Source organism: Ooceraea biroi, chromosome 5 (assembly GCF_003672135.1).
Source record: "Ooceraea biroi isolate clonal line C1 chromosome 5, Obir_v5.4, whole genome shotgun sequence".
Lineage (NCBI taxonomy): Eukaryota > Metazoa > Arthropoda > Insecta > Hymenoptera > Formicidae > Ooceraea > Ooceraea biroi.
Genome location: NC_039510.1, coordinates 12,102,911 through 12,128,903, shown reverse-complemented (window position 1 = coordinate 12,128,903; position 25,993 = coordinate 12,102,911). Strand labels below are relative to the sequence as shown.

The window sequence follows — 25,993 nt, the reverse complement described above, 5'->3', positions numbered from 1 at the left end:
ATTAAGATTGTGTAAAAATTGATCTAAATATGATTTTTGATGTGTTTTAAATTCAATTAGTGTAACTAATAAATAAATTTTGCACATTATATTATAAAATAACAAATTTAATTGATAGATAATAAAATACCGTTTTTGCTGGATATCCATCGTAAATGCATTTGTCAAGGTTTATTTTTTCTGGATAATTCTCATGATTGCTGTGAAAGCACTTTGACAGACTATTCATTATGACAAATAGCAATAAATCTTTTTGCAATAATGTAATAAATCAAAGTATATAAAATGTATAAGTATATAAATAATATTTCCTAATATTTCAAAATACATATATGATAATTTTGATGCAATTAGCAAATGTTGGCATAACTGGATAAACTGTGTCCAAGATTTAGTTTTAGTTGGCTAAATATACTTCATAAAGTTGGAAAATAATTATTTATTTATGAAATTTTACTTTATCATACTATTAATAAGACAACGTCACAAATTTGCTTTGTTTGTTTTACATAATTTATGTCAAATATGTTTAACAAAAGTTAGGTTTATTTATCAATTTATCAATTAATACAAAGTTCAAGTTGCGATCTATCGAGGGAGTAAAAAACGAACTCCAAAGTTTGTGGAAAATATATTTACGAAAATCCAAATCATTCGTTGATTGAATTATATTTGTGATATAAGTTGGAGAAAGAGTGACATTTCTGTGGTTATAAGGATTGGATTATACAAAGAATTAAAAAATAAATGATGGCCTTTCGTGATCGACGGAAAGTCCATAGCAGATATTTTGTAATTAAATACCTTTCTCTTAAATTTAAGATATATATTAGTAGTAATTTAATTTTTAACAAATTGAGTAAATTACACATTTAGATATAATCTGTAAGAGATAATAATATGAGATAGTATGATTAATGTATAAGATTAGAAAACCAGAGAAAGAGGAGGAGAAAGAGAAAAGAAAGGAAAAGATATATAATTAAATATATAAATATATAAGGCAGGATTCTCTTTTTAATATAATTATTAGTTATTATAATAATATGAGTTTTATTTTGCAGAAGATTGGGCATGCAGTTTGTTCTTTGTGTGATCACTATGTCATGGGTAGCTCACTATACGTGATTATTTTGGGCTTTATTGGGACCGTTAGTCCATCGTAATACTTCCATCATGTTTTAACTTAATGGCTGAAACGCGTTAAATAAAATAAAAAGATATTTATTAATAACGAATGCAATATATTATTAACGCAAAATCCCATCAGGTAATCACGGCTTTTGATATAATACACACGTTGAATTACAAAACTGCTGGGACATCACGCTATAGAAACAACCAAGAAGGTAATTCTACGTTATTACATTTGAAAAAATTATATATATTTATAGCAAGTTAAAAAAATAATAAATTACTACTTAACTTAATTTCACAATTATTATATTATATTAATATAAATATAAATATATATGTATAAATATATATATATATATATATATATATATATTAATACATATATACTGATGAATTATTAAACGGCGACTGCAGTGTCTTTCAACGTGGAAAGAGACCTGAGGCTAATGACGTCCATACTGGGAATCGAGCATTACACTTTAATTATGTTAGGCGTTATAACGGTGAATACAGATTATGATATGATATGATGATATGATCAAAAGAGAAATATATTAATTGAAAAAATTCAACTTAATTTACTGATTGCTTCTATATACAATTATACATTTTCGCAGGAATACCCCATGTTATACGCGCCTTGGTTGCTAATGCAACTTTGCGTTATCATTGTGGAAATTATAGTTTTCTTCGTGAGATTTTTCTTGGATGGCTTGCACTTCAAACGCAACGAAATATTGCAAGCAATATTTACTTTGTATAACTGGTTGCAGGTTTTCTGTCTTTTTCATCGACAAGTACGACAGACGGTTTAGTGACCCATATTGATATTAAATTATTATACATTTATATTATTTTGATGTAAGAGAACTATAAATTATGTAAATAAACTTTGACATTTTTTGTCAACTTCTATTTTAAAGGAATCTAACTAATCAGTTAAATCAATTTTGATTAATAGACTTCAATTTATGAAATATTTAATTTATTTCTTTAAACCTTTTACTTCTCTTGCACATGTAAAATCAACATTGAAAAGTTAATAATTTTTCGTAATGCATAGACAAAATATTTTTACTTTTAATGAAATCTAAATTTAATTCTGAAATTTATGCAAAGTAGACTTATATATGTATGTATATAAAATGTGTGTGTAAAATATTATTAAAATATTATTATTTAGTAACATTATTCTTTAATATAATACTAAATTTATACAAAATAAAATAATAATTGTGTGTGTTTTTCTTTATTATTTATTTTTTCTTATATTACAATTTACAGACTTGATAAATTTCTATATATTCCTTTAAAAAAACTATTCCCCCCTTCCTTTAAATTAACCCTTTTTGAATTTAAGCAGCAGTATTGCTAAACTCATAAAGATGCTAATCCAAATAAAAGTGGCGATAAAGCCATAATAAACCACGGGGTCTGATATCGGCCAGCCTCTGGCTAACATCGCTCTCATCGCTTCTGTACTCTTTGTCAAAGGTAATATGAAACTAATATATCTCAACGTAGGGTGCATGCCTTCTACGGGCCAGATGATGCCGCACAACATCACAATGGGAAGGAAAGAACCCATTGCCACATATGTTGCGCTTCTTTCGTTGTCGCAATAACAGGCGATAACAAATCCTGAAAGTTGTGTGGATTATATTTTTCATAAATATTAGGATATTAACAATTTTGAAATAATTTCCAAAAATTAAAATATTTATCTATGTAATTAAATGAAATGCAGTATATATGAATTTTACATTTCTCAGAAAGAGATACTATCTACACAATTTCATTTTCATCAATTTAAAAATTTTGATAGTAGAGAAAATGGAAACATAAAAGCAAATTCTTTATTCTTAGTTAATATATCTCATACGTATCATAAACGTTATTAATTTTATTTACGTATCAAATATCTACTTTTTTTAATGAAAAATTGAAAAACTATATCTCTTCTATACATATAAATACGGAATTAAATTGGAATTAAATTACACGTAATGGTTTTGAATCAGATATATAATGAATTGATGCAATGATCAAATATTAAAACAAAATAGATTACCGAAACACATGCCGCAGAGACCTGTAAGAACAGTCAACGTAGTGATCCAGCCAATGTCACCCTCACATGTGACTCTGAAGATAGCGAAGGATACTATGAGGACCATCACAGTTTGCCCAACATCACCAAAAATTGAGTAATTACTTGGCCAAAGAGAATCTCCGTGCCAGTAAGACCTGTAAATAAATTAGATGGATTATAATTAGATATCTGTCAATTTTAAGGCGTATTAATTATAAAAAAGATCTCTTTATTTAAATTTGATTAATATCTTTGCTTTTACTTATTTATCACAATTTTTGATAAATATCAAGCTGCTTAATATTTAATATTATAATTATGTTGCTTTTAAAATATCCTTTTTATCTTCGTATTATCTTTATTTATTTATACATACCAGATACCAAACTTCTTTCTAACAAGCCTTCATTTCTCTCTAGCAACATAGCGCCTGATGTCAATGCAATCGAGAGGAAAAAGATGATTCTGAGAAAATACAAATGTTTCTTTAGATTTTTCAGTCACTAATTAAAATTATTGAAAATTATTAATTTCAACGCATGCAAATTTCACGCTTTTATTGTTAAAAACTATGAATAAATTGTGATATGTTTGTAACAGTTAATACTTTTTTAATCACTTATTCAAATGTTTGTCTAAATATTTTAAATACTCACGTTAGAATCACTCCAGGAGCTGCGAAATCCGTGAAATTAGGAGATATAGGCCCATAGATTGGTGTTTTGAACTGATGTAAGGATTAGTGTTAATGTATGTTATATTATGTAAAATAATAATTAGTGTAGTATAAATCATAATTTATAGCAACGTAATATGGGAAAATAAAGAGTTAAAACTTAAAAGTAAAGCTTAATGAAATTTAGACTGTATTTATATAATTATTCTCTCACATTTACGGGTATACTTGTCAACTTCTCGCCATAGCCACAAGCCACAGTGACTTCTTTCGTAAAATCTTGATATGCGTAAATCAAGTCCCGTTGCAGCAGTTGTCCTATCTGTTGGTCTGCAATAATATGTTGCATTACAATATATTTTATAATACTATTCTTGGACAAAAATTATTTAAATTGCATACAAAATATCGCATTTTAAAGATTTTGATTTTGTGGAAAAGTCTTATAATAATATTTCACGTATTTTCCGATAATCACATATTACATATCACATTTTCTATAACTAATAAAGCAGAACAATAAAAATATCTTCTTATTATAAAGAAAATAAATAATATTAAATGTTTGTACATGTACGTTTTCCGAAAATGACTGTTAATATATAAAAATTATATTTTATATGTAACATGTTTAATATATCTAGTTGGCCGTTTTAATTAACACAAATGTAATTTACATTTTTTAGGAACTTACTGGACATATCCATAACAACTTTCATTTCCGAAAAGTCGACATCCCAATCCGCGGCATATCTGCCATCATCTATTCTCGCCATGAGAGCGTCAGAATAATTCGCCGGGAAAGTTATAGAAGCCCATGCCCAACCGTTTTCCACAGCATTTCTACCTTCTTCTTCAGTATCGTAGGGGAGGAACTTTACGGTTCTTTTCTGCAGTTGCTGAAGATATCGACAACTCAATAGTGACCAATCGCATCCGGTTGTAGGAATACAAGGTTCCATGCTGTTGTTGAGTTCGTTATTGATGATCGCTACATTTAGACCTACGGGATCCTTACCAATGGAAATGCAGAAGAGAATAATTTGGGCGACCGGTAATCCAATAATAAACAACATCATTCTGCGAGAAGAAGGCAAAAATGAGAATAAGTGTAATACAATGTCAGGTAGGATCAAAACAAAAATAAACAAAAGAATTTAAGAACAGATTTGATTTCTTCCATTAACATAAATTAAGAAATAAAACTAGATGTAAAGTATAAAAGATTAAATTACGCAACATTCCGCCACATCCACAGTAAATTTTTCCAAATAAGGGCCTTCATATGCATCGAATTAAGCATAGTAAATTTCGAAGAACCTTCTTCCTCCGGAGGTAGCTCTGGCATCTATTAAAAAAATAGAAAAAATGAATAAAATTGTTTTTAAGAAAGCAGATTATTCAAGTTATTAAAAAACAACAAAAGAATCAAAAGAACTTATAGAACTTATTACATTGCCATCCGTAACGGCTACACTTCTCCTTCGACTAGACACGCTAACATTATCGCCAAATTCGCCACTCATTTCATCTTCCACATCCTGTAAACAAAGAAACAAGCATATTATGATATTAAATAATTATGAGATTAAATAATATTCAAATAAAATATGTCTTATTTAATAATAAAAGCAAAATATCTTTCTCAAATAAATAAAAAGAAAATGATTAAGATAAAATCGTGCGAAAATTATTTCATATTTGCACTTACATCTTCTGGCGGAACACCGGTCACGCTACTTAGAATACTACTTCTTCTTCTTAATCCTAAATTTTGTCTTTTACTTAATTTCAAGAAAACATCCTCCAAAGTGTCTAATCGATGCATTTCCATGAGCCTTCTTGGCGACTCTTCCGCTAGAAATTTACCGCCTCTCATGAGGCCGATCATACCGGCTTGTCTGCAAGATAATAACTTCTATAATCTTTAATAAAACAGAAGATTGTGTCACTATTGAATTAATATTGAATCTCAATGTGCAGCAAACATTTAAATAAATTTTATATTTTTGGACATTTAAAAGATAAATGTTTGATTATATCAGAACAGTTAAGTTTTTTATTTTCTATACAACATGAAAGAAAAGATTTATGTTACAAAATATGAAGCGTTTAATTACACATTTATTAACATATTAACTATGTATAATATAAATAATATTATATTAACATATAATTATATTTATAACAATTTACCTGGTCTCTTCAATATAATGTGTAGTAATAATGATTGTTTTGTTGCCGCCCTTAGTAATCTGTACTAGATGGTCCCAGATGCTCTGCCGTAACACAGGATCAACCCCAACTGTCGGTTCATCCAGTATCAAAAGTTCAGGATCGGCTAAAAGTGTTGCAGCGAATGATACTCTTCTTTGCTGGCCACCCGATAGATTCTTGACGAAACGATTTTCAGATGGTAGTTGCAAGAACTGCACACAATCAGAAGACATTATATTAAATCACAATATTATGTAATGGAAATATAAGTATGATTGATGAAGTAGAAAAAGAAAATAATGCAATTCCTCAAATAAGGCTTTTCTCTATTTCGTTTTTCTATACGAGGTTTCATTGTTTAAATAGGAATTTAGAGCAATTAAACTTCATTGAAACAAGTTCTTTCCAAATCGTGAAGTTTTTTTTTAAATTCCGATATTTCCTACCTTGATCAGAAACTCCAGCTTGTCTTCTACTTGCTCCGTCGTCATGCCGGCACACCAGCCGAAATAGATAAACGTTTCCCGAATGGAGAACTCCCCGTAGAGGGCAATTTCTTGCGGCATATAGCCGACTCGGGGACCGGGTACACCGGATCCCTTCGAGCCCGGGCGGCCTCCAAGTACCCAAATTTCACCGGAGTTTAAACGTCTTCGGCCAACGATGCATGACAATAAAGTAGTCTTTCCACATCCGCTCGCGCCAAGTAGTCCATAACTGTATAATAAAATACTTGTTACAAGACTTGTTGGAAGAGAAGAATTGTTAATATGAAATGTAAATTTGTTTCTTTCACGGAACGAGCACGTGAATTAAATCGTACAATAATATATTTTTCATCTACGGAATGTTTGCTCATGATTCATATGAATAATTGAAGTTCTAAAAGCATATTATGTTAATCTATTCTATATTTCTGTAACATTTGCATAAAAAAATATCGTTGGATTTGTATTCTTGCACAAATGAATATGGTAACGTAAAAAATTTTTACGTGTTACGAGTTACACTTTTGGAGATCGTCACGCTATTCTATTAACTAAATATTCTTTTCTTTGCAACACTGAAGTCACTATTATATAAAATATTATATATACAATACAATTCAATATTAATACAAATAAATATTATGTAAATCAATTCGGCTCTTTCACTTATTCTTATAAAGAAAATTATCATAAATAATCATAAATATCACAGATATTATCATTTTTATGAATATTATAAAAATATGAATGTATATGATTATTATTCATGAAAATTACGATTGTATTACTAAAAAAACAACTTTTTAATACCGAGTGGAATTTTTTCTTAAACTTCTCCTACTTAATTGTTCGACCAAAATGATTAACCTAATTCTATTCTCTATTCCTTTGCTATATATAAGTTTGAAAGTATGTTATTAAATATCAAAGATTACATTACCTTTTTGCAAGAAATAAGATAAGGAGGTACATACAAATAGTTTAATAATAAATAAGTATTTATTACTAATTAATCATACAAGGGCAGAAACTTACATCGTACCCTTTGGCACAGTCATATTAAGCCCATCCAAAATGACATTCGGGTTGTTCTTGGAGCCATACTTTTTGCAGGCTCTTCTCACGCAAACCGCTTGCCTCCTTCTCGTGTCCAAGGTTGACGACTGCGTCTGAAATTGCTGTCTTCGTGTTTTCAGCTCCAGCACTGTGCCCGGTGCGCTTGCACTTTCCATCTCTGTATTTTATTAAAAGTATAAAGTCTGTATTTCTCCAGTTTACTTCATTATTTATTCGTATTAATTCACCAAAAAAATCTCGCATTTGTTTTCCCATTTTTATAATTTAGTCGTGAATTTAACGTGCCTTATTTTTTCTGTCTATTGATACGGATTATGTGAGTACATGATAATGTTTTATTGCATTTTCAAATTATCGAATGATGAATTACGCATGACGCGAATCAACTAGGAACCTGTTCGCGTGAGTTTAGAACTTCTTTCTCTCTCCAGCTAAACCGGTCATATAAGTGAGAGTGTTCGTTACATCACTGACAAATCATAAGATACTGCTGACCGAATACAGTGCATATAATATTGAACAATAAAGGATTAATCTAGCTCTTAATAACGGGAAACGGGATAGAAAAAGGAGAAAGAGAAAAGAGGAGAGAGTTTCAAATATCAGTGATAGATTTAAAAGTAGCAAAGAGAGTTTATTATTCATCTTTCTTTTTATTTGTAAGAGTAAAAGATAACGTGTGGATTTTTAAAAATCGTTTTTTAAATCGCAACTTGATGACTCAAAGAAATTTCCATGTTGTGAGGTCCATTAAGAAATCTAGACATCTTGCGTCACATCTACTGTTACAACGAATAATTAATTGGGTCATGTTGCACAAAGTTTTGTTTTCACATAGTTTTCTGCATCGCAATGATCAAACTACAAACATCAGAACGTTCACCAGAATGCAAAGATTTTCAAAAATAGCATTTAATGCTATCAATATTATATTTAATAAGATTAGTTTCCTAGATTTTACTAAAATAATAAAAAATAATGGCTTAAGAAAAATAATGTTATTTTTGCTATTTCACAAGTTTGGCGTAACGTTTAAGATTCAGAAAGTCTTGAAAGTAGAATTGATTTGGAAATATTACAGCAATTCAGAAAGTCTTGGGTATTGTTATGAGGTTTGAAAAACCCTATAGCTTTCGCTAAACATTAAGCAAATTGATGTTACTGTAACGACAACAGACATGACATTTAAAATTTTGATTTTTTTGAACATGGAAATATAACTGACGTCATTGAATAGCAATTCAGTAAGCTGTGAATAGTCTCCAGAAGATTCATGTGAGTCTGAAAAGTCGCGCATCACCTGTTGTGCATTCAGATCGATCTGTCGTGTTAATAAATTACATCAATGAATAATCAAAAAGTAAGAATGGTACATTACAAAACCTGTCTTAACGTGTTATTACATCAAATAACCGAAAAATTTGTGCGATGAGTAAGCTACGTGCTACGCAACACACTGCTACTTTCACGTAATTTGCTCATTTCTTTACGTGAGAGAGAAAGAGAGAGAGAGAGAGAGAGAAAGAGACGTATTACGAAAGAGCAATTCAGCGAAGAGAGACCGCCTAAGGTTACGTCCGATCGCTTTCCTTTCTTTCGACTCTCTTCGCCATCATTTCTTCCCGATGAACTTGCTTATATGCTGTCAGACGTAATCATTTGCCGAGCAAGTTCGTCAGTATGCAATACTTTGTTGTAAATTTAATAATTATGGTTAGTGATTGAAATATTATATTATTATCGACATTTCTTGATCAAAGATGATGATACGTTCTTTAAACAAAAATGCATTAAAATTTTTTTAACTAAAGTGTTTTTAAAATTGATAATACTTAGTGGATTTAAAGTGTTTTTAACTAAAACTTCCTGATTAATAAAAACTTAAAAGTGTTATTAAGCTTTTCTTTCTAAATTATGAAATAATGCCACAAAAATATCATATTTTACAAGTAATTATAACAAATAATCGCAGTTAAAAATCACAGCTAAAATCTTTATGTTATTTATAAACTTGATGTTAAATGCTATCAGTTAAACACGTTTTTATTTAATTAGAAGTCTTGTTAGTTCAATTGTTAATTTAATTATTAGTTGAGTTAGATCTATTCCATCTTTACTGGCAACCTTGCAATACGTGTCGCACACTGCGGAGACCTGCTTATATATCAAATACAATCATGCCGCAGGGCCTTTTTGTTGTGTCGTCAATTTACATTGATTTCTATCATTACAGAAGAGAAGAAAAAATTGCTAGTTAATAATACTGGAGCGATCATCAACTTCGACAGATTTTCTTGCAAGGATAACGTCAAAGTCCAGCGAAGAGATCGTGATCTCCATTTTCCTGGTACAAAGATATACAATGCATAAATAAAGCAAATAGTTAGACTCACCTGTACGATTTTAAGGATGACAATGTTAATTATGATGACGAGTGTTGCCTCCACGCCTTCTTACAGAACAAGATCGATTATTAGTTGATATAAGGTCAACTAGCAAAAACACCTTTGTGATGTATACGTGGATACGATTCTTCTTTGCTTAAATCATTTCCTTATTTATGTCACTGTATTTTTCCACTTGACTGACTGACAACTCTGGAGCATATCTTTTCCAGGTGCATGTTCCGCTTTTGTTTCTAAAGATGAAGACCCTTTAGGAACATATTTTTGAGCAATTCTTCTGTTTTATTAACGATGCAATTTTAAACAATTTATTTTTAAGTGGCTTAATCTTCCATATGCAAATTAATGTTTAATTTAAATATAATAGCAGTCTTTTTATTTATTACAGCATTTTGTGGAATCATCAAGCCAATTATTTTGGCTAATTATCCATCAATACATTTCAATAGCTGATGAGCATTATAATAATTCTAATAAGAATTTTGATTCTTGATAATAATTACACACAGTATATTTTCAGCAATTATTTCCTTTTGAAAAATATACACTTTCTTTCTAGTTTTCACTTTTTAACACGTCTGATTCTTCATTAATGCTCTAAAGATTAAAGAAAGAAGAAAAAGATGAATTTTAAAAGTTACATTTCTCTTTCTTTTTGTTTGTCTCTTGACGAATTCTTCATTTTTAAACATTTAATCCCGAGAAATAAAATTCTATTCTATTATTTTAAATAATTTAATACGAAGTCAATTCTCTCTCTTTTTCTATGAATTCTCAAAACATTCAGCATTAATTAGAGAAACAAAAAATTAAATGTTGCATTACAGTATTTTGGAAGATTGATTCGCATACATTTAACTAAAGAAAATCTAATTTTTTCAAAATAATGTCGTCAAAAGAAACGACCTTAACACAAATGTCTACTTTGCTATTATTAAAAAAACTTGTTGACAAAGAAAACTTATGAATCTTATAACGGTTTGCACGTAAAAAGAAACAGCAAGTTTCATTATTCAAAGGATAAATTCCAAAATACTTTGCTCATAAAAGTCCATTGCGAGGGAACTCAGCTTCCGACCTGCTCACATTGTTTTATATTCTTCAATTAATTAACAAAATTAATCACAATTAATTAATCACACACTGTTTTCTTAAACTTTTCTTCAAATTTTTCAAAACTCCAAAAGAATTGAAAATTTACGCAAAATTGTGTCATAAAGAATCTCAAATATTTCTGAGATACTCCAGAGCGACATGAAAATATTATACACCAATCACGATATGCCGATTTCGCGTATTTCCTATTCAAAAGCACACCGACGAAGAATCAGACTTAAAAGTGCAACCAGAAAATCGAGAGGCCGTACGAGAGTAAGAGTGACCGCTTGGTCGCGACGAGGCTCGGTAAGAACTGGCTCGGCTTGGGGCAGTCAGGCCTCTACGGACAATCAAACGTCGCTTGTGCAATCATCCGTTTTGAGTAAAAGAGACTTAGAGGGGGCAAGCTTTGCACTTCTGTAATGGCGCTCAAACAAATCCTGAACTGTTTGCGGAAATGTTCAAAGGTATTAGTGCAGCTTTAGATCGTGGAACAACGGCAGAGCTGTTTAAAGAAATATTTTCAAGTTCAAAAGATTGTCTATATTGCGATACCATACTTTCTGCATTGAAAAATATTTAAAGAGCGTATGTGTATACATGAAATCTTTTAGAAATACATGAAATGTTTTACTGAAGGATGCTGAGATTATAATATGAAATTATTCCCCACAGTGACGCTCTACATCTTCTCTTCAAGGTAAAAACATTTCAAAACCGGTCTGCTCAAGCAGAGGATATTACCAGATGTTATCTTTTGCTCTTATTACAATTCTTGTTTAGTCATACAGGAGATAGCGAATTGCGGGAGAAAATGATACATCTCAAACAAAGAAATCACCGCACTGCAGTTTTTCACAATTAAATTTAAGATAATAAAATAATAAAATTAAAAATTAAGTAAAATTAATAACGATAATAATAATGATACGAAAACAAATTTGATTATTAAAGAATGTTTACTATAAAGAGTTATTCCATGAAACTAAAACATTCTTATCTTCTTAAAACATAATATTATTTATAAGAAACAAAGTGTTAAAAAATATGGAAATGAATACGTTCTTTTCAATATTAAATAATTTCTTATTGATTCTTATAAAACCGAGAAAGGCGGAAAAACTCGTTGCGTCATGTGGTACAAATATCGACCTATTCCTCAAGTCACATGTATGTAAAAAATATATGTACGCAGTAAACACGCTGCTTTAATATTTCTAGAAGATATAAATGCTCGACACAATACAATCTCTTACCATTTTAATTTTACTAATAAACTTTTTAAAATAATTAGTTCTTTGACTACCACGCGAAAATTGAGTTAAATTCACTTTGTATAAATAAGTTAGCTTTTACTCAATTTAGCAAATAATTTAATTGTTTCTATACATCACATATTCTTACAACTGACTAATTGTAAGTAAAAAATCCATAAACACATGAACACATGAATTCATAAACGTTTTATTGTCAGAGGAAATTAACGCATCATACAGATATGTATGACGTGGCAATCAAAGTGTTAAAGTCTGTCAGAGACTTTGTGACACGCAATATTCATTTTTAAAACATGTAAATTCAAGGTGAAAAATAAATTCTTGATTGTCAAGTCTATTGCTTTAATTAAAAATGAATTCTATTTACGGAACGATGTATATGTATAACTTACATAAACAGGATTTTTAGCTTAAATATTAATTTTTCCATATTTTTGTAACCAAAGTTTATATCTATAAAACAATGAATAATATACTTAATAATCTTTAACAACTTTTGTGTATTATTTATTTTTATATTTACTTTTTTAAGTATTGCGATAAAAATGATACAATAAGATAATACATAGCAAATTTTATTAAAAGCTTTAAGACACATGACATTATTGACATTGACTTTAGTTTATTAATTAATAATAAAAGAAGTTAAAAATATATGCTGATCTCAATTTTGATGGGGAAAACTTATAATCTACTTAAAACTTATAAGCGGCTTCCGATTAACTAATAATTAGCGCAACATAAAGTGTAATTTAGCGCTTTTGCTGTAATATTACCAAATGCAAGTGAAATTTGATTAGAAACCGGAACGGTGTTCGGTATGCCGATTCCCTAACTTCGTAACGATGATGTCGCTGTCGTTACGCACATAAAACGTATAAAAAAATAGCGGCACAACAACACATAATGATAACGATTTTGTCGTTAAAAGTTAGGGAATCAGCATACTGATATATGTATTGCGAAGTTTATAAACTTACAAACATATATATATATATATATATATATATATATATATATATGTAATATGTATATCAGCGTAATTCTTATAAAACTGTAAAATAAAATAAAAATTCAGCGTAAAATATATCTATTTAAGAAGTATATTAAAGAATAGATAAAAAAATATAAAAATTAAAGAAAGCTAAATTAAAAAAGAAATAAGTATCTAATATAATAATGCAAATAATACATAATAAAGAGTAAATAATAAGAATCATCAAAAGTAAATAATAATAATTTAAAATATAAAAAGTGATAATCTCTCTCTTCGATAATTAGTTTTATTTATCCATATATGTTTTTATTCATACTAAAAGAATTTAATTCTGAAACATAATTTTATATTAACAAATAAAAATGATAAAAATCTTATTCATAGTAGATATCATTGTAATAATCTCAATTGTTAATAAATAGAGGTAACAATGTTATAAATGTTAAGTTTGTCAAGGCGATCATCTTTTTAAAGATTTCTTGTTTATTCGCCATTTTTTCTTTTTTTTGAACAATGACGATAGCATCGAGATGTTTTGTTGGAGAGGAGCAACTCATTTAATTATAACCTGAAACTAATAGTATGCTGAAGGATAGTATAGAAACGCATAAGATAATCCAGGATTAAAATTTTTATATATATTCATGAAAAATGTAAATTATTATATTATTATAATTCTGTAATATCTATGAACAAAGATATTTCGAAATCACAATTTTTAATGTAAAATTAAATCGATTGAATATCTTTTTTGTTGATACTTTTTGTGTATACGGTTTATAAGTATCTAAAACTTTACTTAACATAGTTTACTTTATATGTAAGATTTTCAGCCTATACAGGTATCTCACAAAACGAAAAATAAACACATATCAGTCAAGCGAACTGCGTATGGATATTTCAAGTAGATGATGCATGTGCATGGCTTCGTTCAATATTTGATGTCTTGGTAATATATACTCGGCTATGAACGCAAAGTATATGCATGGTATGCGTAGTAGATGCATTAACTCATATCTTTATTCTTAGATAATATAAGAATATTTAAATTATAAGATTCTTTAAAAATGCTATACATTTATTTGCTATACTATTTAAGTTTTGTTAAATTATTTGAAGTATTTTGAATTTAAACGCGTTAGACCGCAATATCTTATATATTGTAGATAATGAATAATAAAATATAGAATATTATATTTTGTGCGCATGTACTGCTTCAATCAAAATAATTTGAATAAGAAATGTTTAACAGAACAAAAGAATATAACTAAAACATTTATTTAGAAACATTTCTCTCCTTTGTTTGTTTTGCTATAAGTGCATTATTATTCATTGTTTTTATAGTGTTTGATTATTGCCTTACACTTTTAATTGCAGTCATAATGTCACTGTGTATATATATAACCGAGAATGTTCATTGCTGTTGACCCCGAGAACATCTCTTCGGAATGTCTTGTAGTAAAGAAGAAAAAGAAGAAAAAAACTATTCGTATTGTAAGCACGTGTTTGAGTATTATGCAATACTGGAATGACTAATATTATATTGATCACAAAAAATTAAGAATTATTTACTCAGTCAGCCAAATCTACGAGAAAAGGTTTTAGAATATGTTATCACAAATTTTATTAGCAGAATACCAAATAAGTGTACCAAGACTCGATAATAGAATGTGGCAACAAAGTACAAGCAGTAATCGAGCAGAATCTACCATTTAATATATAGGTAAGTTTATGATAGATAGCCATAGGCTTTTCTGATTGCTAAAAACATACCCTATTTTTCAAACAATTATATATATATATATATATTAAAAAAGTAAATTAGTATTATTTTAATTATTTCTTTTATGAAACATTATTTCTAGAACTATATATTTATATAAAATCTTCACAAAAATGTTTTTAGGAATGCAAAAACCTTGGCCATCTCTCCCGATCTAAGAAAGTTGGGCTATTTTCTTTCGAAAACGTCCATGCTCCGATTTATCTCAAATAAATATTTTATAAATAGGTTTTTTTAGATAAAAAAGAAGTGTACAGAAGGATTTTTGGAATTCGAATGTTAAGATACTTTTTAAACATTTTTTCGGCGAAACTTCCGAAAACGTTTATGTTCTGATTTAGCTCAAATTTGGTACATAAGTTCTTTTTAGATAAAATAGGTTCTTTTTAGGTAAAAAAATAAATATAGAGAATTTTTGGTTCGAAAGTTGACTCGAAAGTTGACACTTTTTAAACAATTCTTTATATTTTTCGTATATAATGATATACGTCATGTATTAATAACATTGCGATGACGTTTTTCTTTGACACTTTTTAAACAATTCTTTATATTTTTCGTATATCAAGAGACACGGTAGTGTCTCACACCAAGTATATGCGCAGCGAGACCGACCGTGTACTATTACGCGAAGCGACGCTTTCGCAGATACTCAGATTATTAGATCTCAATAACCGCTGAACGGATCAAGTTCAGAGTAGGCTCAAATGGATAGCTTGGGATCGAATTATGTAATAAAAGTGTTTTTATTTTTCTTCTACGTGCCCTACGAGCGGAAATATGGCGATGCAAAGTCTGAAATTGGCAAATTTCACTTAAGAAATGTCATCATCGTTATTATTATCGTCGTCATCGTCGTTTGTACAGTTCGTTCTTTTGAACTAGATGGCAGCAGCTAATATCGGTTTTCTCGCGTGCGCCAGAGATGTACGACGCGGGCTGCGGTCCAGTTGATGCTTCAGATGCTTCAAAGTAAAGGGATAGAAAATGTTCTGAAACACTTGAAGCTGCGACGACGACGACGACGACGACGTTGCACCACGTCGATGACGATAGAGAATGAGAGAGCGAGAGGGCGAGAGAGCGAGTGCTATGCGTGCGCTATTTTATTTTTCAATATTAATAATGTTTTGGAATAATATTATTCATCTATTATTTATTATATAATAAATACCACAAATCCTATTCTAAAAAAGGCGTTAAAGGTGTTATATTTATTTCATCGTGTTTCGTCAATATACAAATTTGACAGAATTGACAGCTGCCGTTTTCACGTTCCTAAGAAATAATAAATAAAATTGTCAATATAACCGCACTGACAGCCACTATGACATTCTGACATTCGCAACACGAAGTTCAAGTCACACGAAGTTCGAGCCAAGCGAGAGAACCAATCAGCATCGCGGAAAGGAGGCCTCAACTATTCGATAAAAAAGAACTTCACGAAGTTAACACGCCTCTTTTAGAATAGGACTAGCAACACAGGTGCGCGCTACGTGCTATTTTATTTTTCAATATTAATATTATGACATTCTGACATTTGCAACACAAAGTTCAAGCCACACGAAGTTCGAGCCAAGCGAGAGAACCAATCAGCGTCGCGGAAAAGAGGCCTCAATATTCGATAAAAAAGAACTTCACGAAGTTAACACGCCTTTTTTTAGAATAGGAAACATGTAAGTTAATACTTTTAAAAACCTTGACTGACAGGACTATGGCTTTTATCTCCTCATATATTATAAAAAAGAATAACACACTTTACACTACAAAATGTGTGAAATCACAACAAAATTACCTTTTTAAAAAAAGGTACAAAATAGCGCCAAGTATACGCGCCTGAAGTTCTTTCAAAAAATTACTCTACAAAACTAATGATATGAACAAATTGCGCCAACTACAATGGGTATTTATGCAAACCAGAAAATCTATTACTTTATTATTACCTTTTGGCCGATATTCATTGTTGATTCTGATTTAAGACCATCTTAAGTACAATTATAAGATATTTGAAACCAATCACACAGTCGTATTAGCATCTTAAGACATTACTTCAGATCGTCTGGAAATAAGAATGGACTATGAATACTAGCCTTTGATATTAAAAAATAAAGGACATAATAATATTAAGCAGATATTTTTATACGAATAAATATTTTAATACATAGAAATATATTTATTAATACAAATAAGTGTTTTTTTCAAAATACTTGGCGCTGCTAAACCGAATCAAAAATTGTCTTAGTATTGAAATAATCTAAAGATTACAATAATTTCCTTAAACTCTAAATTACATAACACCTCGCTGAAATACATATATATACAAATGTAGTTAAACTTATTCTGTGCTTAATTCTAATGTCACACACATACACACACATGCACGCATTCACAAGAGAGAAAGAAAGAGAACGAGGCAATTAACATAATGATTCGGTTTAGCAGCGCCAAGTATTTTGAAAAAAACACTTATTTGTATTAATAAATATATTTCTATGTATTAAAATATTTATTCGTTAATGATATACGTCATGTATTAATAACATGACGTTGGCGATGACGTTTTCTTGACGTATACTATTATGATCGTGCCAATTAGAGCGTGTTGTTTACGTCACTTGTGACTTATTTTGAACATTTTAAATCAGTTGGCCCATGATGAGCGTTGTGTACAAACGTATTTAATAGACAGATTTTTACACTGCAGAAAAGTTTGTACCATTGATAGTTCTTAAAGCGATTTGAAACAGAAGGATTACTTGCTGGAATAATTGTAGAAATTGATAAATGTAAAATTAGTCGGAGGAAATTTGAAAAAAGACATTTACGCAAGAGATCATGGATATTTGTGGTATGTTTTTCTTATTATATATTTCGTTTAAATAAATATTAGATAAGATTAAGGATGGGATGGATTAGAATTGTGTGGGGACGGGGTGCGAGGGAGAGACTTGTCTCTCCCTCACTCTCCCTCACATACTCGCTCACTTGTCCGGGATAATTATTCCGTATAAGGGACCCTGCTTCAAGCACTTGTCTTTGAGATATGTTGTCAAAGACATCACTCACTGAGTATCCATCAAAAGATTTTAATCGGCGCTCATTGTTCGGTTATTAACAAGTTATTAACTTTGTTGTTGATCTATCAGCATATATTGCTACCATTTTACTTTACTAGATATATTAAATCGTTACGTGTAAATGTCGTTTTTATATCAAAGACTTTGAGAGGTATTCTTGGAGATACGTCCGCGTACAATTATAAAATAATTATAAAAATGTTAATAAAGCTGAATTGATCACAATACCATAACTAAATTGCAACGATTTAAGTTGTTGATAGTGATACAGATAAGTGAATAACTTTAATGCTTTTGAACATTAAAATAATTACATACAGTGCTGGCAAAAAGTTCCGGAACGGTTAAAAATCTTGGAACATAATGATTTAGTGGAAAAATGTTTCAAACAAAAAGTATAGGGCTTAAAAAAATCTATTAGATGATGATATATATTTGACCTTGGTATGACCTTGGAAAGCCCGATCATGGTCAACATAAAAATCTTAAATGGAAACCCCTATTTTTTATTACATATTCTTGTAGCTTAGCTCGAGAGCTTTTCGAAACGCTATAATAAATTTTTTTTCTCTTACGTACTTTTTGACTTATAAGGCTTGAAGGTTACACAGTACCGCCGGCATTAGAATTACCCAAGGTGTACCGCGTGGAGGTTGCACGGTCGGATTTACACCTCTTGTGTGTGTGTGTGTATGAGTGTGCGTGCGTGTGCGTACGTGTGCGTGTATGAGTGTGTGTGTGTGTGTGCGCGCGCACGCGTGTGTGTTCTTCATAAAACTAACTTCACAAAAATAGTTTATACTCGTATGTACGAACAACGGCATTAATGCCGTCCGAAAATACGTGTGATCGCACATAAGATCGGGTCGCTTACAAATGCCGGTTAGGTGAGGTTCCGAGACAAATAGTTATCGGAACACCTCACCTATACCGGAATTTATAAGTGACCCGCTCTTATGTGCGTCACACGGTATTTCGGACGGCATTAATGCCGTTGTTCGTACATACGAGTATAAACTATTTTTGTGAAGTTAGTTTTATGAAGAACACACACGCGTGCGCGCGCACACACACACACACTCATACACGCACACGTACGCACACGCACGCACACTCATACACACACACACACAAGAGGTGTAAATCCGACCGTGCAACCTCCACGCGGTACACCTTGGGTAATTCTAATGCCGGCGGTACTGTGTAACCTTCAAGCCTTATAAGTCAAAAAGTACGTAAGAGAAAAAAAATTTATTATAGCGTTTCGAAAAGCTCTCGAGCTAAGCTACAAGAATATGTAATAAAAAATAGGGGTTTCCATTTAAGATTTTTATGTTGACCATGACCGGGCTTTCCAAGGTCATACCAAGGTCAAATATATATCATCATCTAATAGATTTTTTTAAGCCCTATACTTTTTGTTTGAAACATTTTTCCACTAAATCATTATGTTCCAAGATTTTTAACCGTTCCGGAACTTTTTGCCAGCACTGTACATTTTTTCTGATAATCATTACATAATTTGATAATAATAATAATTTGATTTTGTGTAGAAATAGTGCACAAAAGAAATGTTCCAGAGATGCAATAATTTTGAAGAGTTAATTACATTTTTTATGTTCTTAGAAATACGCTGTGAAACTTGTACTGTGTTTTCCAATTAATTGAATAATCGATTATAAATTCTAAACTGCGCTTTTTTAATCAGTGGAAACGTGTAAGTTTTTATCTGAAACGCCATACTGAACTTACGTGATGATAATATGTATAATAATTTGCAACGTTAATCAAGTTTTTTTTGAACAATGACACTGACACGTTTCCAAACAGAGACAAGGTCGACCAGACATTACGTAAAACCAGTTTTCGTTTCAAGTTACCAATTTTAATCACTGCAAGAAAGTACATATTTCACAGAAAACAGTTATCTTCATAAGTTTGAGAGTATTAGTAGCACAGCATTAGAATTTGAAAAAATCTTATTATATTTCTTTAAACTCCTATTCTTTTAAATTTAACAAGTATTATAAACATTATTAAACTCCTGATACTATGCATTTAAATATACATATGCATTTAAGAAAAAAGCATGAAAGCAGAATTTAGATATTGAAATTGGAAAAATGATTTATAGTTATCTTTACTTAATAATATATATATACAACAGAATATATATTTTTGAAACAAATTTGACAAAACATTGTGATAAAAAAATTTGATGCTTTTAAAGTAATGTAATAACTAGATAACAATAATTAATATATTATGTTAATTTTTATTTTGATATTATGGAATGTTATAATAAATAATAAAGTCAATAAATAATATAATACATAATATCGTATATAATATCACAATGTATCACAAAACATTTTTAATAATTTCAAAAATAATTTAAGAATCTCTAAAACAATTAACATAGCGCTAAATTCTTTTATAATACTTATAGTAAGAATAGATCGAGCATATTTCCTACTTGACAATGAAGATCAGGTGGAAAAGTACAGAAAGAAGGTTCTGTGTAGCTTTCTTCCTCTAACAAAAGAAGAGTGGAATGTAACCGAAAGAGAAAGATACACACGGCACCTACTTTCCGTTTCTTTCTACCTGATTTTTAGGTTTCGCGTCTCATACTCAGTCTATTCTTATTATGTCTATGATAATACTTTTACTTCATCTTCTTTATCAAAAGGGCAATTTTTTAATAGCAAATATTACAGTTATTATCCTTAACATCTGTCGATAAAAATGTGACTAACAGAACTCGTACATCAAAAAGAATGTAAAAGTTTTTAAAAATTTCAAAACTTATTGAATGTAGTTTTTATGCATTAAATATGATACACATAGAGAATAATAAAGGCTATAATATTTACATTATACATATTAATCAAATAAATTAAAATCACACAATAAAATATGAGGTGCCTATACTTACTTTTACATAGATACAAAATAGTATATCTGGTTGCCTGTTTATAGGTGCGTAAAAATCAATTCATTTCTACTTTTATACATACCGCAATAAAAATAAAAAACTTTGGGCAAGTTACTTTATATTTAAATGACAAAAAAGAAAGTATCTATAAGCATATTCGAAGAAGATGATAGCACGATTCTACATGTAATCATTTTATCAAGCTGTACCATAGTTACTAAGCCATAAAAATTGTTATAACACAGAGAGAGAAATCACGTTTAGAAAAATTTTAATAAATATCCGACATAAATGGATAAATATATATAAACATTCATAGAAAACAGAAGGCATGCTTCTAATTTTTTATTTGTTCGTCTCGCCAAAAATTTTCTACGTCTAATCAACATGATATCACAAAAATTACTTTTAATTTTAAGAATCATAAATAAAATTTTTACGGATCTTTTCAATGATATTTCAGGAAGATTCTCTTTTAGTTGCAAATTATTTATGTAAGATTTACAAGCAACCGCAATTAAACGCTTAGACAGGATTCTTTGAATCAAAAATCCCCCATACAGCGTGTAACCAGCATTCCGAGTGAATCTAGTACATCACTGAAACGAGGCCAACGCAGTCTTTGCCGGGTCAGCATGATAGAAGGAGTGCTCGGTCAGTCATGCTGTAAAGTCACCCTGTATGTAATGCGGTTTATCTCTTCTAAAACTGTGCTAACATTGTTAACAAAATCATTTTGGTGTTCTGTGAAATCTGTCATATTCATTAATAATTCCGTTTCAAACTTCGCGATGAAACTTATGGACATTGTTATGAAAGTTGTTTTAAAATTTTATAAAGTGAGAGATTAAAACATTCAAAATTGTGCATGGAGAAAGCAGCTGTTCAGAAAAGTGTTAATGTCGGAAGTGGAGCCAAAAGGATAACCCTATTTTTAATTATCACATTTATTCACCATATTTCTTCACATTTTGCATGAAATTCCTCTTTCTCTTTGTTACACCGAAATCGGGTCAATAAAGTACTTATAATTCTAATCATCTTCGCATTCGAAAACTGTTTATCAATGCTCAATAGATAATCACTATCAAAATCTTTCAGCTCTTGCAATAGAAGAGGTCAACGAACCAGAAATATAATTAAAAAAAAAACGTTAAATAGTAGTACATGATACTAACGTATTTTTTAAAATAAATACTAAAAAGATCAGCCAGATTTTACACAAAATTAGTTTTTGTTTTATTATCATCAATGGATATAAGAAAACTCATTTCTTTGGAGAGAACTATTCTCAAAAATTTGAACACATCAAGTGAATAATATTGTAACTTCAAAATACTAGGGGACATAGAATATTTAAACATAATTAAAGTTTCCCACATTGTGAAATCGAATACATCATCATCAGTCAATGGCACCGAGACAAGGTAACAACTGCATCCATCATACGTAAAACACATTGTAGAATAGGATTCGTAAATAATTAATAATACGTTTATATCACTGACAATATGTACGTTTTTACATCACTGACGAAACAACTCCTTCCATCATACGTAAAACAAGTTTTAGAATAGAATTCGTAAATAATATATACGTTCTATATATTACTGACAAAATATGTGCGTTTTTACATCAATGAAATAGGACACTTTATGACATTGTCAGCGACTTAATATGGTTTATAATAAAACTATTTTTTTAGACATTGTTTTCGTTTTCCCTAAAAAACGTTATTTTTCCTAAAAAAAGATGATTTATTACATATGTTTGTATACTCGTATACTATTTGCCCGCATTAGTTGGAACATGTATGACAGAAGAATAGACAGCAAGCAATGAAATATGCATCTGTACTTCATACGGTGAAATGTATTGCACAGATAAATAATAACGGGAGAAAAGAACGGCGAGAAAGTTGCCAAAAGAAAAACAATAATTACTGGCTTATTAGATCGAAAGTAGTGAACGTGGATAAGAATAATCTTGTGTAGCGTGAAAGTGCTTTGATTTTTCAAATGTTCCGTTACTACATTGCAGAATAGATTGCAAGATAGATTGTTAACAAATCCTTATTTCGACAGCAATATAACTTGTTATCGTACAAATGACATAAGAGCGAAGATCGTAAATGGTAATTAGTATTTAGTAATCAATGAATATTATCATTGTATAATCATGGAGATCAGTTGCTTGTCATCGTAGTCCAAAAGAATACGATGAAAAATACGGAAGGTGATTAATAAAATATTTCGCTCTTACTGAGGAAAGTTAAAGATGCAATGTATGTAAAAATGCTGATAATATAGTACTATATAATAATGACAAATTATAATCTAATAAAATATAATTTTTAATAAACATTAAATTAGATATATGATATTTTATCACATGTAAAATATTGATACTTTTGTAATAACCGCAGTTTCTTCATGAAAGTAACAACGCAATAAATATGAGTAAAAGAAATCAATTCCGTTTCCAATATATTATTATATAAGTAATATATTATTATATTGTATATATTTTATTTAATATATTATTTAATATATTATTTTGATGTTCTGCTTTTTATCAAAACTAATGCTTAATAATTTTTCTATATAATGTCAATACCATTTTTAAAAGTTTAGTATATGTGACAATTAAATTCCGAATTATTTGATCAGAATTATTAATTATTTATATATCACATAGAGAAATTAATTACTAATTAATTGTTTATATATAAATTAGATATTACGCCTATACACAAAGAATTAAAAAATAATTTCTATAAGATTTATAGAAAAATTTCTATAAGAAAATTAAATGACATAATCAGTTTTCTTATTTACATCAGTAAAGAAATGTTTAATAAATATGTATTATATGTATTTCATAAAAGTTACTCTTAATTATTCAATAATTATATGCTCCCTCACATACACACACGCGCGCGCGCATGTAATAAAAGTTTACTAATTTATTTAATTAAATATATTATTTTAAATTAAATTATTTAAATAAAAAATTATGTCATATTTCTATAAATTTTTATTAGATCTATTAAATAAAATCTAAGATTTTCTTAAACTAATTTCTACTAAAAAAAGTATTTAGTTTATCTTTTACATCAAAATTTTATTCGACTTGATATCCAACTATTGATAGTAAATATATCAATTCAAAGAAGCGCCTTTGTACATCCATATCACAAGATGCTCTTAATGCATCTTGTCTATACAGTTATTTTCAAGTGAGATGAGAGAGTCTTAACGGTAGATAACCCGCGTACTAGATTTCTTGCTGCGGAACACGTTTAACAGTGACGCAGAACGTTCGTCGATTACCAGTCGATTTTCATAAGTTTCACATGAATTATTTTTTTATGACGTTAAAAGTTGTAATATTTTTACAATCGAAAAATTCGATCTAATAAGCCAGTAATTATTGTTTTTCTTTTGGCAACTTTCTCGCCGTTCTTTTCTCCCGTTATTATTTATCTGTGCAATACATTTCACTGTTGAAGTATAGATGCATATTTCATTACTTGCTGTCTATTCTTCTGTCACACATGATATATCCAACTAATGCAGGAAAATAGTATACAAGTATACAAACATATGTTTTTACAATATTATTTTAACAGAAGACGTGATTGTACTGTTTTAATTATGAAGTAGCTAATGATTCTAACAGCTGATAATATATAATATTCTGCAGAGATCATTTATAGAATTAAAACTCTTTATACAAAAATGTCAAAGTCATAGCAGAAGAATAAAGAATTAAATCTATAATGATAATTCCTGTAAAACGACAATGCGCAAATTCAAATGCATAATCATATATTGACCACATAGATATAGTGAAGCAGATACAGAGTAATACATCAGAATGAAAGATTCATGTTTAGCTAATTGTTTTTACCTTGTTCTGCGTCAATGTTGAACGTGCGTAAGTATGAAAATTAGTTATTTTCTCAATGTTATTGTTTTGTTCTTCATACAAGAAATATAGAATGTGCATAATACATAATATCTTTATGCAATGAGAAATAAATGATATAATATTAATATTTTTTTATATTTATATGTGTGTATAGTTATTTATATTATGTAACATAGCTACTTTTATGCATGCACTTTATATATAGTTTACATATACAGAATGTCTAAAAATCATCGATAATAATTTTAAGTGATTCTAAGATAAAAATATCACGCGCAAGGCTACACAATAGATGAAGAGAGAAAGACTTTGTAGATGGGAAACGATTATAATTCATGAATATATGAATACAAAAGCAAAAAATTTCACAAACTCATGTACGTCGAAATGTCATACAGCATATACATCTGACTATATTTAACTTTAAGTTATGTATTTAACATTTATAATTACCAGAGACCGGATCACGGTGCCGTTTTCCCCACTCCAAGCGCGTGTTAGCGACCGAGCGCCGTGAGAAGCAATACCGTCACTGCGCCAGTCTAACAAAGGGGGCATCGTCGCGTAGAATACAAACATATCTATATACTAAAAATATGTATATAATAAATATATACATATACCTACATATATATAAACAATATATACAATATATAAAAATTATTATATAAATATATATGTTTATATATTTAAAATATTATATATAGGTATCTAAAATAAATTATTTTTCATATTTTAAATTTAACAATTTATTATTGTATGATATATAACGCCAGGAAATCCAAATAACTAAAAGCTCTT

The 25,993-nt window shown here is 29.5% G+C and overlaps 2 protein-coding genes across 2 annotated transcripts; one reads left to right on the top strand and one right to left on the bottom strand.

Moving 5' to 3' along the window:
• Window positions 1-1,538: 1,538 nt before the first annotated feature.
• On the top strand, window positions 1,539-2,249 carry LOC113562017 (the record flags this gene model as incomplete). The annotated part of the gene is made up of 2 exons (XM_026969901.1): window positions 1,539-1,640; window positions 1,755-2,249. Coding segments are annotated over 2 exons (300 nt in total), but the record flags the coding sequence as incomplete, so codon positions are not given.
• Window positions 2,250-2,377: 128 nt separating this feature from the next.
• Window positions 2,378-11,453, bottom strand: LOC105281057 (ABC transporter G family member 23). Its single transcript, XM_026969662.1, is given in 15 exon segments — window positions 2,378-2,778; window positions 3,209-3,325; window positions 3,328-3,384; window positions 3,606-3,694; window positions 3,886-3,956; window positions 4,120-4,235; window positions 4,600-4,985; window positions 5,141-5,253; window positions 5,360-5,446; window positions 5,617-5,806; window positions 6,102-6,334; window positions 6,569-6,839; window positions 7,646-7,844; window positions 10,081-10,689; window positions 11,129-11,453. Coding segments are annotated over 13 exon segments (2,229 nt in total). The 5' UTR covers window positions 7,843-7,844; window positions 10,081-10,689; window positions 11,129-11,453; the 3' UTR covers window positions 2,378-2,476.
• Between the last annotated feature and the right edge of the window lie 14,540 nt (window positions 11,454-25,993).